The following is an 18,442-nucleotide window of genomic DNA, read 5'->3' on the forward strand; positions in this document are numbered from 1 at the left end:
ACACTATACAGACAAAGCATACCGTTCATAGAGAAGGAAAGGAGAGAGTGCAGAATGTAGTGATACAGTCATAGCTAGGGTGTAGAGAAAGATCAACTTAATGCAAGGTAAGTCCTTTCAAAAGTCTGGCAGCAGCAGGGAAGAAGCTGTTTTTGAATCAGTTGGTACGTGACCTCAGACATTTGTATCCTTTTCCCGACGGAAGAAGATGGAAGAGAAAATGTCCGGGGTGTGTGGGGTCCTTAATTATGCTGGCTGCTTTGCCGAGGCAGCGGGAAGTGTAGACAGAGTCAATGGATGGAGGCTGGTTTGCCTGATGGATTGGACTACATTCACGACCTTTTGTAGTTTCTTGCAGTCTTGGGCAGAACAGGAGCCATACCAAGCTGTGATACAACCAGGAAGAATGCTTTCTATGGTGCATCTGTAAAAGTTGGTGAGAGTCGTAGCTGACATGCCAAATTTCCTTTAGTCTTCTGAGAAAGTAGAGGCGTTGGTGGGCTTTCTTAATTATCGTGTCGGCATGAGGGGACCAGGACAGGTTGGTGATTTGAAGCTCTTGACCCTTTCTACTTCGTCCCCGTTGATGTAGACAGGAGCATGTTCTCCTTTACGCTTCCTGAACTCGATGACAAATAACTTTTGACTCTTTTGTGGTTGCGGTGTCTTCCTTGGTTGCCCTTGCGCGCTCTCTCGTGCCATCATAATTCAGCATTTAGCAAGAACTGCCAACTTTTACTAGATGTGAGATCAATAGGAAATGTCACTATTCAGATTTTGGTGTTTGGGAATGGATGGAAGGAGATATTGATTGCTGATGCTAATTTTTAGAATTCAATATTGTTCAATGTTGCTATAATTGTCTTTTTCAGTATTGGAACATAATTGGATCTGTAACCTTATCCAGCATATGCATTGTGACAAATTTCTGTGCCATTAATATACATCTTTAATATATTTCAGAGCAAGGGAGAATTAGGAGATCTGATTAAAAGTTGTATTGAAGAGATGGATTTTGAGGAGGCTGCTAAGATAAATATAGAAAGGCAGCATGTTTAGGGAAAATATTGGATTGTACTATATGGGTAGATGGCTCTACCATCAATGTTTGGGCAAAATTGAGGGAAGGGGATGCACATAAATGGCTGGGATCAGGAAGGGAATATTTTATACAAACATAAGAATTAGGAGCAGGACTTTGAACCTGCTCCACCATTTACTAAGACCATGACTGATCTTATTGTGACCTCAATCCTGCCTATCCCTGATATCCTTTAACTCACTTGTCCGTCAAGAATATACTTGCCTTTCCCTCAGAAATACCCAATGACCCTTCCTCCACCACTCCCTGGGAAAGAGATTTCCATAGTCTCTTGAAGCTCAGAAAAAACTCTCCTCAACTCTGCCTTAAATGAGAGATCTGTTTAGTTTTAAACTATTCCCTAGAGCTGATCTCTCCCACAAGAGGAAACATCCTTTCAGCATCCACCCTGTTAAACCCCCACAGAATTTTGAATGTTTCAATTAGATCACCTCAGTCTTCTGTACTTAATGGATATAGGCCCAACCTTTCCTCATAAGGTAGCCCCCTTGTCCCAGAAATCAGTTGAATGAACGTTCCCTGAACTGTGTCAAATGCAATTATGTTCTTTCTTGAAAAAGACCTAAACTGTATACTACTCTAGATGTGGTCTCATCAATGCCGTGTGCAACTATAGCAAAACATCTCTACTTCTATATTCCATGCCCCTTCCAATAAGTAACAACATTGCATTTGCCTTCCTGATTACTTGCAGCACCTGCACACTAACCCTTGCACTCATCGGGACAGTTCACAAGGTTACCAGAAGTAAAGGGAAGGACACTTTTTCTACTGTATGAGAGTGCTGATTAGTTGACAAGTAGACTCTGGTAGAGGTATTGCCATGGAGAATAGTTGACCGCCAGTTGTTCTTCACATTCAAACTGGGTTGCTCAACTCTGGTCAAGATAGTGCCATGGTGAATGAGCCAGGGAATGGTTGTCCCCCAAGCCTCTGTTTAGTTGAAAAAGGTGCATTGTGTGGACATACTTCTATCTGCAAAGGACAGGGCCTGGTGTGAGAATATATGTGGCTTCTGGCATGTGCAATTGAACCTGCGAGCTTGACTGATGAGCTTAAATTGGTTTCCAGTGTAAAACTTAACACAGTCAGGATTGTTTGACAAGTGCTATCCAATCACTGAAATGCATATCATGTTGGATATTGTTTTAATTTTTGCAAACATGGACTGCATTGACCAATCAAAGTCGACCTTCCTGGTTTGAATTTGGACAATAACTTGGCAGTTACCTATTCCCTGTTGCGTTCTCCATGGCAGCACCGCTACCAATCAGGGTCCACTTGCCAATCAATCAGCACACTCTTCTCATGCAGTATAAATTGTTGTTCCTTTCACTGATAATCTTGTGATCTGTCCTAATGAATGCAAAACAAAAAGCTTATACTGCAAGTCTCTTTTTTGTCAGCAATACTCAAGTACCAAACAACCATTGTAAATATGTGATCCCCTATACCATGAGCTCCAATTTTGTGCAGTAACCTTTAATGTGGCACCTTGTCAAATGCTTTCTGGCACTCAAGTGCACCATGTTATGGTTCAGGTCAGAAATTCCAAAGTGTTTTATGGGGCCCGAATAAATCATATGTTTTGCATCTTGAATTTGGATAGGATAAATAAGCATGAAAGGTTTCACTTTAGGTATGATTCAAATGACCCACGAGGGAGCTTTTATCAAATAAAGTTTATTTAAAAATATAGTTAAAATGTATAGCAAGCAAATTAGCAAGAACTTTTATCAATTACAAATAAGAAACAAAATAACGACTATAATGTATAACCCTTAACAAATATACCTAATGTGTTTCAATCAAACCAATCCCATAGACAAAAGACCCCTTTCACAGGTTTAACACAGCAAAGACTAATGCGCACGAATACTGGACTTGAGACCTTTGGATGAAGTCTGCAGGTCTTTGGATAGACTCAGAACAGCTTGAAGTCAGAACAGCTTCCCAAAACACCAGGGATTCTGGGCAATCCACCAGCAGCCGATTTCCCCCTTTAGAAAGGCAAGACCTTGCTTTCAGATGACCCTTTCTCAAAATCATGTTGACTCTGCCTGATTACATTGAGATTTTCTATTTGCCCCACTAAAACTTCCTTAATAATGGATTCCAGCATAGGCCCTATGACAGATATAACTGGTCTATAGTTTTCTGCTTTCTGTCTGTCTCCTTTCTTAAATCAAGGAGCGGCATTTACTAATTTGCAATCTGGTGGGACCTTCCAGGATGTAGGGAATTTTGGAAAATTAAAACGGATACATCTATTATTTCAGCAGCTACTTCTTTGAACACCCTGGGTGGAATCCATCAGGATTTGGGGACTTGTCTGCTTTTAGTTCTAATCATTTTCTCAGTACCCTTTTTCTGGTGATTTGTGGTTGTTTTAAGTTCTTCCATCCTTTTCACTTCTTGATTCACAATTATTTCTGGGACATTTTTATATCCTCTGCCAGATGCAAGTTATCTGGGCAATTAATCTTCCATTGCTAAGGATCAACACTCACTTTTCTTAAAAATATCCAAAGAAACTGTTACTGTCTGCTTTTATATTAGCTAGCCTTATTTGGTGCTCTTTATTTCTGTCTCATTCTTTTAGTCATTATTTGCTATTTTTTATATTCTGCCCAATCTTCTGATTTGCCACTAATCTTTGATGGATTATATACTTTTTTTTCCCACACTTGATCGTTCACCCCCATTATTAAGTTTAATGCCCTCGTTATAGAACTGTCCCATCACGGTGCAGGTGAAGACCATCCCATTGGTCCTGGTGCCTGTGCACCATGAATTGAAACCCATTTCTCCCACACCAATCTTTTTAAGCCATACGTTTAAATCTTTAATCTTATTTACCCTACGCCAGTTTACTTGCAGCTCAGGTAAATAACTTTTGGGTTTTTTTTAACTTAGTCCCTAGTTACCCCTGCTCTCTGAGCAGAGCCTCTTTTCTAATGTACTTGTGTACAATGTGGTACCAATGTTGACCTTGAACACTGGATCCTTCCCCTTCCACTTCAAGTTTCTTTTCACCCTGAGCAGATGTCCTGAACTTTGGACAGAGCAGGCAACACAGCCTTCTAGACTCTTGCCCTTGGCTGCAGAGAGCTATGTCAATCCTCCTGACTATACTGTCTGCTACTACAGCCACATTCTGACCAACTCGCCCTAGCTTGAATGTCTTCCTCTCCCATTGTGCCAAGGTCAGTATGCACATCCACCCTGCAGCCCCTGCTTTTGTCCATGCAGGTTTCAAACACCTCAAATCTGTTGGACAATTATAAGGACTGAGGCTCCCCCACTACTTTCTCGATACCCCTGGCCTCCATCACTTACAATAACACCTTTGTGTCCCTGACCAAATCGGACCCTATCCTAAGGGATGTGACTGCCTCCCAAAGTGCCCAGGTAATCTTTCTGCTCCCTGATGCATTGCAGTGTCCGCAGCTTGGCCTCCAACTCTTATGGATTCTACGACAAAACTCTTCAAGCCAGAGAAGCTTGTTTCAGATGTGTTTGTGCTGGATCACAGTGGTGTCCAGGAGCTACTGCATTCTGCAGTCACAACACATCACCTACTCTGTTATGCTTATTAAATGTTAATTGATTTTATTATTTTAATTAATGAATAATTGATAACTGTACTACTTTACGACTGCTAGTAAACCTTGCACTAATTAAACCTTGCCAATAAAAAAATTACTTGAGTTTTGAAAGATAAACAAACAAAGTACTCACCAACTACTTAGCTGTCTTCCTGCAATGTCACGCATTTAAAAAAAAATTTGGGTGAGGGTAAGTGTTGGAGAGGATCACAGCATTATGATGCTACAAGGCTATTGATTTACTGCACTGGAAAATGCAGAGCTAATTTAGATCAGTAATGACATGAATTAAGATAGTTAGATTTGCCAGTGAGATATGCAGAGGGGTTTTGGACAATGGAAGGTAGTAAGTGGAAGACCAGGGAGGTGAACATTGGTGACAGATGACAAAGACATGTATAAGATTTGATCAGAGAAGGACAGAATTGAGATCATGGGAGAGAATAGACAGTGTTTTGCAGATAGAATAGAATCACGGAATCCCTACAGTGCAGAAGGCGGCCATTTGGCTAATGGAGTCTACACCGACTCTCTGAACGAGTACCTTAGCCAGGCCCACTGCCCTGCCCTATCCCCGCAACTCCACACATTCACCCTGGCTAATTAATCTAACCTACACATCTTAAGACACTTAAGGGACAATTTACCATGGCCAATCTACCTAAGCTGCACATCTTTGGACTGTGGAGGAAACTGGAGCACCCGGAGGAAACCCACACAGACAAGGGGAGCATGTGCAAACTCCACACAGTCACCCAAGGCCGGAATTGAACCTGAATCCCTGGTGCTGTGAGGTAGCAGTGTTAACCATTGTGCTATTGGGTCACCCTTGAAGTAAAGGACTTTGGCGAGGATTTGAGCTTTGGAACTTGGGCCATGCAACGTGTCAATATATGGTGGGGATAGGTAATTTAGAGTTGTGCAGAGCTTTTGCCCATTTTGCCTATTCACTGTAGGAATCCACTTGAAAGTGATCACAACTTCTGCTCGTGGTGCAAGATATTTCTGTTGTTTCTATTTGTGTAAGGTAGCATATGCAACAAAAAAAATGTAATACTTGCTAGGAACAAAAAGACTAAGTTCATGGGGTTAACTCTTCTGAAATGTTGCAAATAATATGTTTAACATACTGTCAATGAATTTATTTCAGTGCTGGTCCAAAAGGCGACAATATATATGAATGGCGATCTACCATACTAGGCCCTCCTGGTTCAGTTTATGAGGGAGGTGTTTTTTTTCTGGACATCACTTTCTCATCTGACTATCCATTCAAACCACCAAAGGTAATTCTTGATGCATTATATTTATCTAAATACATTTTCAAATAGTTTGCTGCACATTATTGTTTGCTGTTTACAGTATGATGTTTGCTGTTTACAATAACTCAATGATGCGGGAAATTTTGAAATATTGTGAAGGTGGCTGACCTTTTTGGCAAATGCTTTTTAGGATATGCAACAAGAGTATATGGTTGCAATTGTTTAATAGGGAAGCACCATCTTTAAGATTGGACATTTTTTAAAGCACGTTCTATATAAAAGCTATTTGTTTTCAAAGCTTTTTCATCTTGCATTCGTCAGGATGATTGCAGGATTGCCAACGTCAGGGGGCACAGCAACTTTATTTCCTTCAATATTTGCAGCTTTAAGTGTTAGCTCTTACTGACGTTTGGTAATTCATGGTATTCATTTGCTAAGCAAAGTTCCAGCGAACATACAAAGTTAAAATCCTACTGTAATGAATTTAGCCATTTGGTTCATTGTGATTACAGTCTGAGATATTCAGTTAGTTCATTCTGATTGTCCTTTTCTGAATGGAATCACACTTTCCAAAGTAATGTAATGTTTTATGTACTTTATCCGGTCTCTACAAATCATATATAAAAGCAAAAAAAAAATGATAATACAAGCAAACTTACTACTTTGATGCGCTTAACAAGATGTTTTGTTTTTGAAGACCATATAATATGATCTAAGTGTGACTAAATTAAAATATTTGAACATGTTGAACAGTCATTTAAAAATAACTTGTCCAAATAAGTGGACAAAGAAACCAGTTAAGAGCAAGAGTTATACTAAATACACATGAGCTGATACCACTGTTGAAGAACCAATATATTCTTCAACAGCAGTCCATATCTCTGCACTGATAAAACATGATGCTCCTTCGCATTTCTATTTTTAATAGCAGACAAACAATTACTCTATAAGCAAAATACTGCAAATGCTGGAATCTGAAACAAGAACAGAGCATTATTCCTAGTTATTTACATTTTAAATCTCCTAAGTGGCCATTCCTGAATTCATTGACCTTGCCGTCTGAAATATTTTTTGTCACAGGCAGAAACTAAGTTATTGAAATAGGAAAAGTGAACATTGCAGTTATGGTTGAATGGTGCACTGAAAATGTAAGGAAAGAAGTTTTGAGCTAAAAGACTACATAGCTGAAGTTAAAGGTACTTCTGAAGGATAATTCCCTCTTATCTAATCATTCTATCCTTTTCCACCCGTGTCCAATTTTTACCCATTTGATTTCAGTTACGAAGTAAACACAAAAAAAAATTAACTATTGCAAGTGCACATCATTTGACATTTCAGGTATAGACCCGTCCTCAAACTAATATATTACAAGTGAACGGCTTTTAAAAAGGCTCAGCCGGCAGGATAGTGTTAGGGCTGTTGTTGAGGTGGTGATCCTGCACCATCCCAAAAAGCAACCTGCTCTGTGGAAACGCTGCCACAACCTGTCTATTTTCTTCACAGATGCTGCTGGGTATGCTTAAATATTCCATTCATTTATATTTTTCATTTCTATTATGCAGCAAACAGTTATGTACGTTGAAGTTGCATTCCATAAGTGGAAGATATGTAACTCATTCCACAATCGTTACATCATATGGTTGGCGAGGTTAAATATTCTTAAAAATTGACGACTATTGCTGCCACACCACCTCTTTATTGAATACAATTCTTAGCCTTCCTTTCACTTCAACCCATTTTCCTCCTCCTGTAGGTTGTTTGTCCTGTGGGTTCTTTTTCAGGCCTAGTGATGAAAACTAATTAGTAACACAATTTCACAACTTAGATCACCATTGACAGCATTATTGAATGGTCTGTTCACTGTAAAGAACAATTCTTTGTATTTGCATGATATCTTCAGGTAACTTTCCGGACCAGGATCTATCACTGCAATATCAACAGTCAGGGAGTAATCTGCCTGGACATTTTGAAAGACAACTGGAGTCCAGCTCTGACCATTTCAAAGGTTCTACTTTCTATTTGTTCACTTCTGACAGACTGCAATCCAGGTAAGCAAATTAGAATCCAAGGAGTGACACTTTATATCTAGTTAATTGGAGATAATTTTAAGACACATATTTGTAGAGCAGTCATGTTGTAGCTCTCTTTCGACAGTGCTCAGTCATTCATTCGGATCATGGCTGATCATCCAGCTCAGTAGCCTGATCCTGCCTCTCTGCCCCCCACCCCCATTATCGGGGACATCCTTCTTGCATCTACCCTGTCTCGTCCTGTTAGAATTTTATAGGTTTCTTTGTGATCTCCCCTCATTCTTCTGAACTTCAGCAAATACAGTCCTAACTGACTCTCTGTCTCCTCATACTTCAGTCCTGCCATCTCAAGAACCAGGTTGGTAAGGCCGGTTAGCTTAACATCCGTAGTTGGGAAAATGCTGGAATCTATCATTAAGGAAGAAATAGCAGGACACCTGGAAAAGAGTGGTTCAATCAAGCAGACGCAGCATGGATTCATGAAGGGAAAGTCATGTTTGACTAATTTACTGAAATTATTTGAGGATATAACGAGTGCGGTTGACAGAGGGGAATCGGTGGATGTGGTATATTTAGATTTCCAGAAGGCATTCGATAAGGTGCCTCACAAAAGGTTGCTGCATTAGATAAAGGTACACGGAGTTGGGGGTAAAGTGTTAGCGTGGATTGAGGATTGGCTATCTAACAGAAAGCAGAGAGTCGGAATAAATGGGTGCTTTTCCAGTTGGCAATCAGTGACTAGTGGCGTGCCGCAGGGATCGGTGCTGGGGCCTCAACTATTTACCATATACATAGACAATCTGGAGGAGGGGACCGAGTGTAGGGTAACAAAGTTTGCGGATGACACAAAGATGAGTGGGAAAGCGAATTGCATGGAGGATGCGGAAAGTCTGCAGAGAGATTTGGATAGGCTAAGTGAGTGGGCAAGGATCTGGCAGATGGAGTATAACGTTGGTAAGTGTGAGGCTATCCACTTTGGAACGAATAATAGTAAAATGGACTATTATTTAAACGGTGAAAAATTACAACATGCTACTGTGCAGAGGGACCTGGGGGTCCTTGTGCATGAATCACAAAAACTCAGTTTGCAGGTGCAGCAGGTAATCAAGAAGGCAAATGGAATGTTGGCCTTTATCGCGAAGGGGATGGAGTATAAAAGCAGGGAGGTCATGCTGCAACTGTACAGGGTGCTGGTGAGGCCGCACCTAGAGTACTGTGTACAATTTTGGTCCCCTTATTTAAGAAAGGATATATTAGCTTTGGCGGGGGTACAGAGAAGGTTCACCAGGTTGATTCCGGAGATGAGGGGGTTAGCTCATGAGGAGAGATTGAGTAGACTGGGCCTGTGCTCATTGGAGTTTAGACGGTTATGGGGAGATCTTATAGAGACATATAAGATAATGAAGGGGCTAGACAGGGTAGAAGCAGCAAGGTTATTTCCACTTACAATGGAAACAAGAACTAGGGGGCATAGCCTCAAAATACGGGGGAGTCAATTTAGAACAGAGTTGAGGAGGAACTTCTTCTCCCAGAGGGTAGTGAATCTTTGGAATTCTCTGCCCAATGAAGCAGTAGAAGTTACCTCGTTAAGTGTGTTTAAGTCACAGATAGATAGATTTTTAACCATTAAGGGAATTAAGGGTTATGGGGAGCGGGCGGGTAAGTGGAACTGAACCCACTATCAGATCAGCCATGATCCTATTGAATGGCGGAGCAGGCTTGAGGGGCTAGATGGCCTACTCCTGCTCCTATTTCTTATGTTCTTATGTAAACCTTCTCTGCACCCCCCCAAAGCAAGAACATCCTTCCTCAGATAAGGAGACCAAAACTGCATGCAGTATTCCAGGTATGGTCTCAACAAGATCCTGTATAATTGTATCAACAGTAAGAGTTTTAACAACACCAGGTTAAAGTCCAACAGGTTTATTTGGTAGCAAATACCATTAACTTTTGGAACGCTGCTCCTTCGTCAGATGGAGTGCAAATCTGCTCTCAAACAGGGCACAGAGACACAAAATCAAGTTACAGAATACTGATTAGAATGCGAATCTCTACAGCCAACCAGGTCGTAAAGATACAGACAATGTGAGTGGAGGCAGCACTAAGCACAGGTTAAAAAGATGTGTATTGTCTCCAGACAGGACAGCCAGTGCGATTCTGCAAGTCCAGAAGGCAAGCTGTGGAGGGTTACTGATAGTGTGACGTAAACCCAACGTCCCGGTTTAGGCCTTCCTCATGTGTGCGGAACTTGGCTATCAGTTTCTGCTCTGCGCTGTCGCGTGTCGTGAAGGCCGCCTTGGAGAACGCTTACCTGAAGATCAGAGGCTGAATGCCCGTGACCGCTGAAGTGCTCCCCCACAGGAAGAGAACAGTCTCACCTGGTGATTGTCGAGCGGTGTTCATTCATCCGTTGTCGTAGCGTCTGCATGGTTTCCCCAATGTACCACACGAATGCCATCATCTCACGTGAGAACACCATCTACCAAGTACACGGTACCTATTCTTGCAACTCGGCCAATGTTATCTACCTGATACGCTGCAGGAAAGGATGTACCGAGGCATGGTACATTGGGGAAACCATGCAGACGCTACGACAATGGATGAATGAACACCGCTCGACAATCACCAGGCGAGACTGTTCTCTTCCTGTGGGGGAGCACTTCAGCGGTCACGGGCATTCAGCCTCTGATCTTCAGGTAAGCGTTCTCCAAGGCGGCCTTCACGACACACGACAGCGCAGAGTCGCTGAGCAGAAACTGAAAACTAAGTTCCACACACATGAGGATGGCCTAAACCGGGATGTTGGGTTTATGTCACACTATCAGTAACCCCTACAGCTTGCCTCCTGGACTTGCAGAATCTCACTGGCTGTCCTGTCTGGAGACAATACACATCTCTTTAACCTGTGCTTAATGCTCCCACCACTCACATTGTCTGTACCTTTAAGACCTGGTTGGTTGTAGAGATTCGCATTCTAATCAGTATTCTGTAACTTGATTTTGTATCTCTGAACCCTGTTTGAGAGCAGATTTCCACTCCATCTGACGAAGGGGCAGCGCTCCGAAAGTTAATGGTATTTGCTACCAAATAAACCTGTTGGACTTTAACCTGGTGTTGTTAAAACTCTCACTGTGTTTACCCCAGTCCAACGCCGGCATCTCCACATCATAATTGTATCAAGCCATCCCTGCTCCTGTTATCAAATCCTCTCGCTATGAAGGCCAAAATGCCATTTGCCTTTTTTACTGCCTGCTGCACCTGCATGCTTACTTTCAGTCACTGTTGTGCGAGGACACCCAAGTCTTATGGCTATTTAGATAGCAACTGCCTTCCCGTTTTTGCTACGGAAGTGCAAAACTCCCATTTAACGCAATTATACTGCATTTACCATTAATTTGCCCACTCAGTCAATTGTCCAAATTACACTGAAGGATCTCTGCATCCTCCTTACAGCTCACGTTCCCAACCAGCTTTGTCTCATCAGCAAATTTGGCAATATTATGTTTAGTTCCCTCATCTAAATCCATATATATAGTGAATAGCTAGGGTCCCAGCACTGATCCCTGCGGTACCTCACTAGCCACTGCCTGCCATTTGCAAAAAGACCCATTTATTCCTATTCTTCTGATTTTTCTCTGCCAATCAGTTTTCTATCCATCTGAATACACTACCCCCTACCCCTTGCGCTTTAATTTTATACGTTACTCTTATGTGGGACTTTGTTGAAAGCCTTCTGGCTCCCCCTCATCAACTCTACCAGTTACATGCTTGGAGAATTCCAGCAGATTTGTCGAGCATGATTTTTCTTAAATTAATACCGACTGTCCAATCCTGCCGCTGTTTTCCGAGTGTTTTTATCTTTGATAATGGATTGTAGAATTTTCTCCACTACCAATGTCAAGCTTACCTATAATTTCTTGTTTTCTCTCTACCTCCCTTTTTTAATAGTGTGTTTACATTAGCTACCTTCCAATCTGTAAGAACTGTTCCAGACTCCAAAGAATCCTGTCTCACAACACCAGGTTAAAGTCCAACAGGTTTATTTGGTAGCACAAGCTTTCGGAGCGCTGCCCCTTCATGAGATGAGTGATGAAGGAGCAGTGCTCCGAAAGCTCGTGCTACCAAATAAACCTGTTGGACTTTAACCTGGTGTTGTGAGACTTCTTACTGTGCCTACCCCAGTCTAACGCTGGCATCTCCACACTAAAGAATCTTGGAAGATGACCACCAATTCATCCACCATTTCACGGACCACTTCCTTAAGTACTCTGGGATGTAGGTTATCAGGCCCTGGGGATTTATCGGCCTTCAATCCCATGTTTCCCCAACCAATCCTGATCTCCCTCTCGCTAAACCCTGTGTTCCCCAACATTTCTGGTATTTTATTTGTGTCCTTCTTTGTGAAGACAGAATCAAAGTTTGTATTCAGTTGTTGAGTCGCTTCTTTGTTCCCCATCATAAATTCCCCTGTTTTTGACTGAGGGACCTACATTTGTCTTCACTAATCTTTTTCTCCTCGCATATCTTTAGAAACTTTTACAGTCAAGTTTTCAGGTTGCCCACAAGCTTATTTCATACTTTATTTTCCCCTTCTTAATCAGTCCCTTGAGTCTATCACTTTTCTGTCTTTGGTTTTTATCCTTGATTTCCCCCTCCTCTGACTCCTTGTATAGGTTCCTATCCCTCTGCCATTACTATTATTCATTTCACAGTATCATTTGGAAGTTCACAACACAGAAAGAGGTCATTCAACCCATAGAGTCTGTGGAAGAGCAATATAGCTAATCCAGCTCCTGATCTTTGCCTGTAGCCTTGCACATTTTTCCCCTTGAGGTGCTTATCCAATTCCCTTTTGAAAGCCATGATTCAATCTCCTGCCACCATCCTTGTAGGCAGCAGAGGGCAGTCTAAGCCCAGACCTATGCTTTCCAGACTTTTTCCCACTCTGACTATTTTGGCACTGGAAAATTGGTGTGATGAAGCATAATGAGGCTGTACTGAATGTTGTGCAAAGCTGTTTTTTTTTATGTATTGTCGGTCATTTTCAAAACTTTGGATATTTTAAATTAAGTCTTGCATTTTCTTTTTCAACTGCTTTGAATCACTGACATTCTTCACTTTCCATGTGTTGCATGTGGTCATGGCTACATGTGCTTTCAGCTTATTACTTGGTCAAGGAAGTATCATGCTGGGAAAGATGGGAAATCAGATCTGGCATATCAGGAACCAGCATCTGTTCACATTTAAGCATTGGAAAAGTATTGGCAGCCTATTTTTAAGCTTGCATTTGGTTGCAAGTACTGTGGTTTTATATTCTGCAACTTCATCGTGAACAGATAATGAAAATATGGTTTACTGTTGCACTAACATGTAATGAAGCCAATAGTACAAATTTCACTGCACTGAAAATAGAACATAGAAAAAAAACAGCACAAACAGGCCCTTCGGCCCACAAGTTGCGCCGGTCATGTTCCTACCTACCTCGGCTTATATCTAAGCTTACCTATAACCCTCAATCCTATTAAGTCCCATGTACTCATCCAGAAGTCTCTTAAATGATCCTATCGAGTTTGCCTCCACCACCACTGACGGCAGCCGATTCCACTCGCCCACCACCCTCTGAGTGAAAAACTTACCCCTGACATCTCCTCTGTACCTACTCCCCAGCACCTTAAACCTGTGTCCTCTCATAGCAGTCATTTCAGCCCTGGGAAAAAGCCTCCAAGAATCCACCCAATCTATACCTCTCAACATCTTGTACACCTCTTATCAGGTCACCTTTCATCCTTCGTCTCTCCAAGGAGAAAAGACCGAGCTCCCTCAACCTATCCTCATAAGGCATGCCAACCAATCCAGGCAACATCCTTGTAAATCTTCTCTGCAGCCTTTCAATCATTTCCACATCCCTCCTGTAATGAGGCGACCAGAACTGAGCACAGTACTCCAAGTGGGGTCTGATGAGGGTCTTATAAAGCTGCATCATTATCTCCCGACTCCTAAACTCAATCCCTCGATTGATGAAGGCCAGCACACCATACGCCTTCTTAACCACCTCCCCTACCTGCGAGGCCGATTTAAGAGTCCTATGGACACGGACCCCAAGGTCCTTCTGATCCTCTACACTGCTAAGAGTCTTACCCTTGATGATATACTCCTTCATCCCATTTGACCTGCCAAAATGGACCACTACACATTTATCCGGGTTGAAGTCCATCTGCCACTTCTCCGCCCAGTCTTGCATCCTATCTATGTCACGCTGCAGCTTCTGACATCCTCCAACCTTTGTGTCATCGGCAAACTTACCAACCCATCCTGCAACATTTAAATATTTTGGTTTTTCTCTCATCCTCGTTCTTTCTCTTTCCCTCTGTTTCTCCATCCCTCATCGCTTTGGCTTTTAACTTATTCATGCATTTCCTTCATTATCTTTCTAATTCTTCTCTTCCCTGATTTTCCTTCTTTGTTTAACACACTTTACAGCCCATTTATCTGCAGGTACAAGTTCTTCACTCAGTTTCTTTTTTCTTTTCCTACACTTCAAAATAAAATCAAACCATATTGTGGAGGTGAAGTTTAGCTCAAGTCAATAGTGCGAGTGAAAGTTTCCAGTTAGACTTGCTATATTTCTGATTAACTTTGGAAAGCCCTACTTCTGTAACATTCTCTTGCTAACTAAGAAACGTCAAAACATACTGCAAAGTGAGGCTTATGGCATAATTTATGGTGGACATCGCGTTCTTCCATCGGAGGGATGTTGATTGGAGCAGGGTTCCACCAAGGACTTCGCCTGAGGCTTGTGAAGTCTGAAGTTGGCTTGCATTCTGTAATCAGTGAAACTGAACTAAACACTAGTTTGTATCTTTTGCCCTTGTGGATTATAAAATCTCTTTGTCAGTAGCAGACTTCGATCCAGACTTGTAGTTCTTAACTTGTAGATCAATGTAATGTATTAATAAGGGATTTGAAAATTTTCTCGAGCTTTAGCTTGAGGTCCAGTGGAAGAACTTTTTAACAGACTAAGACATATAATTGGTATCCAAACTGGTGTGAGCATGATGCATTCCACAAAATATATCAAAATGTACCATTTAAATTGCATGTTTTTCTGCATTTATTAAAAATCCATTTGCAAGCTACATGATGTGCAATAAATCTTGGATTACAAACTAGATGAGGCAGTATAGTATTTCTAGCAGTTGGCCAGTTTTGTCATTTGAAGGTTGCTATTTCAAACAAACGCTAACATAAATTGACAAATTTTGTTTCCTGAAGACATCATTCGGGACGAATTAAATTTGAAATGCTTATCAAAATTGTGATGTTATCTGGGGTATTTTGGAACTCTTGCAGTGGAAAGTCATGTTGCAATCAATAATTTGTGGTATTACCAGCTGACCGAGGAAAGATATCTTGAAATTGCGTTGCAATAAAATATACTTCTGAGTGAACTTTTTTAGGGTCGTGACCCCTTTCCTGTGCCATGATTATAATCTTGTCAGAGTCAGTGTTACTTTCACTAGTTTATGGTCAAATGGGAAATATTTAATAACCAAAAGAATTAAATCTGGAGATTACTGCCAGGTGAATATGATAAATATTATAATCGGTCATTTTTTATAACATCTGACAGTCTGTTTTATTACTTGCGATCCCAAGGTTTTTTCCCCCAGCACTCTTGAGGCTAAATTTCAGGTTCTGTTTAAGTCTGGTGAAGTGTGGGCAGGTGGGTGTGTGTCATGTATATAACATGGAAGTTTTATGCTATGCAAATTCAAAGGTCTTGTATATTATGCACACCTGCATCCATGTTACTACCACTGTCATTTTTGAATTATGATTTTTAAGTCATCATTTATATTGGGGAAACCAAGTCCATATTTTCTGGAAAATGCTGCTGTTAGCATTTACTTGTTTGTTATTCTTAGTCTTTACAATAGATTGTGTTTTGTGAGTCACTTAAGTTTGCTTGCCACTTTATTTTTCTCGCCTGTGCTCCAACTCCTGGCATTTTTGATGTTTTATCCATTTTCAAGTGAATTTTTTAAAAAAACTCTTACTTTTAAGATGAAGGTAACCCTAGCCCATTTGAGCATCTCAATTTGCATTTCGGAAAAGGCCAGATCACGAGTGGGAAATCCATCGAGCAGAATAGGTCAGACGAGATGCAGATAGGATGCTTTCCCTGGTTGGGGAATCCTGAACCGGGGGCACAATCTTAAGATATGGGATAGACCATATAGGACTGAGATGAGGAAACATTTCTTCACTCCAAGAACAGTAAACATGTGGAATTCTCTACCTCAGAAGACTGTGAGGGCCAATTCACTGAACATATTCAAGAAAGAGATACATTTTTTTTAGATTTTAATGGCATCAAAGGAGTTTGGAGAGAAAGTAAGAATGTGGCGTTGAGACAGAGGATCAGCCATAATCATATTGAATGGCAGTGCAGGCTCTCAAGGCCGAATTTCATATTCCTGCATCTAGTTTCGATATTTCTATGATCAGATCCCAACTGCTGCTGGGGCGAACTTTATTTCCCGTGCTCGCTGGCTTGTGCGCCCTCGCCCTTGCCCGCGAGCCTGCTCGACCGCCCGCTCGTTTGCGCCCGCACCCCCACGCGCGCCCCCCCCGTTCGCTTGCTCTCGCGCGTGCCCCGCGCCCCCTCGTTCTCGCGTGCGCGCCCCAGCATCAACACACCCCAGATACCTATTCCACCAAATAGTCCATTCTTGTACCTTGGGTCACTTTCTTCCTACCACTACCTCCCAGTATTCCTGCAATGCAGTACTCGTGGAGCCCAACACCTACCTTCTCCTGTCAAGCTGCACTATCCCCTTCCAAGATTTCTTATTCCTCAGTCATAACTTTATGTAATCCTTGGTACTCCCCAATTCTTTACATGCACTATTTGCAACTGTATACTTGAAATAATATATTAATAATCAAGGCATATATTTGCATTTTCGATTCATAAATGCATCTAGAAATGGGACTTGCTTACACTCGGAATAAAATGTAATCATTTCCATTTTTATGACAATTGTGTTAATTGACAATTCAAAACATGTGCATCAATGGTTCTGATAACACTTTATGCACTATAGTCAATAAACAACAGACAGCAATACCACAGGAGAGATGTTCACGTCATCTAAAACTGGTATTTGTCATGTGAATTTCCTGCTTATCAAAGAAAGGTATCAACTAACAAAGATGGATGAAGCAAAATAAAGGAACACTCAAGAACGTAGAATACCAAATTAATGTGTCTGTATGGTTAATTGATATATTGTGTGAATTAGCCCAATGTTGGCTTGACAACAACTGATTTGGCCTTGTTTTGTGAACCTCTTGTGGCAGTTCTTATGGTGAGTCAATGGTTCTTATCCACTGCAACTTAAGATGATAAGTTTCTGATCAGTTTTGTGATTTATGGTGATTTATAAAATTTCTATCACAGGATGTGGGCATCGCTGGCTCGGCCAATGTTTGTTGCCCATCCCTAATTGCCCTGGAGAAGGTGGTGGTGAACTGCTGTTTAAAAACCGCCGCAGTCCATGTGGGTGTAGGTACACCATAAGTGCAATCTCATTTCAAGATGGAGTATGATTTTGAGTGGAGCTTTCAAATAGCGGTGTTCCCATGCAACTGCTAGCCTTGTCCTTCTCAATAGTAAAGGTTTGGGAGGTGTTGGTAATACCATTGAATGTCATAGGGAGATGGTTATTGCTTGACATTTGTGTGGCACCAATGTTACTTGCCATTTAGCAACCCGAGGTAGCTGCATGTGGACACAGACTGCTTCAATATGTGAGGATTTGTGAATGGTACTGAAAGTTGTGCAATCATCAGCGAACAGCCCCATCTGAAATAAAAGCAGAAAATGCTGAAAAAGAACTTAGCAGGTTAGGCAGCATCTGTATAGAGAGAAAAACAGAGTTAACACCTCAGGCTGATGATCTTTCATCAGAACTGAGAAAAGTTAAAGATGTAATGCAAGAGGATGAATGGGACAAGGACAAAATCTATGGTAGGGTGGCAGAGAGGAGAGATTGAATGACGTAAAGTTAGTCTGCCAGGCAAAAGGGAATGAAGTTGGCAAGAAAAATAGAGCACATGTACTGTGAACTGAAAGGGAAAAAAACCGAAATGAACAGGAAAGAAAATGAAACTAGCAGAGAAAAGAAAACCAAATGGGGGACAGAGTTTACATCCAAAATTGTTGAACTTAAGTTCAGAAGGCTGTAAAGTGCCTAATTAAAAGATAAGGTGCTGTTCTGGAAGTTTACTTTTAGAGTTCACTGGAACAATGCAGTTGGCCAAGGACAGAAATGTCAGCATGAGAGCACAGTGAAGAATTCAAATTATAGGCCACTGGTAGCTTGACATGCTTGTGGACAGAACAGAGGTTTCTCGCAAAGCAGCACCTGACCTTATGAT

The 18,442-nt window shown here is 41.4% G+C and overlaps 1 protein-coding gene across 2 annotated transcripts in view; it reads left to right on the plus strand.

Moving 5' to 3' along the window:
- Positions 1-18,442, plus strand: part of ube2e3 (ubiquitin-conjugating enzyme E2E 3 (UBC4/5 homolog, yeast)) — a 161,278-nt gene that overhangs the window by 129,461 nt on the left and 13,375 nt on the right. For both annotated transcript variants that reach the window (XM_078228509.1, XM_078228508.1), the window contains exons 4-5: positions 5,861-5,993; positions 7,870-8,017. In XM_078228509.1, the coding sequence (XP_078084635.1) occupies positions 5,861-5,993; positions 7,870-8,017 (281 nt within the window). The remainder of the gene's footprint in view (positions 1-5,860; positions 5,994-7,869; positions 8,018-18,442) is intronic.

The sequence above is a fragment of the Mustelus asterias genome, chromosome 14 (genome assembly GCF_964213995.1).
Source record: "Mustelus asterias chromosome 14, sMusAst1.hap1.1, whole genome shotgun sequence".
In the NCBI taxonomy this organism is placed as follows: Eukaryota; Metazoa; Chordata; class Chondrichthyes; order Carcharhiniformes; family Triakidae; genus Mustelus; species Mustelus asterias.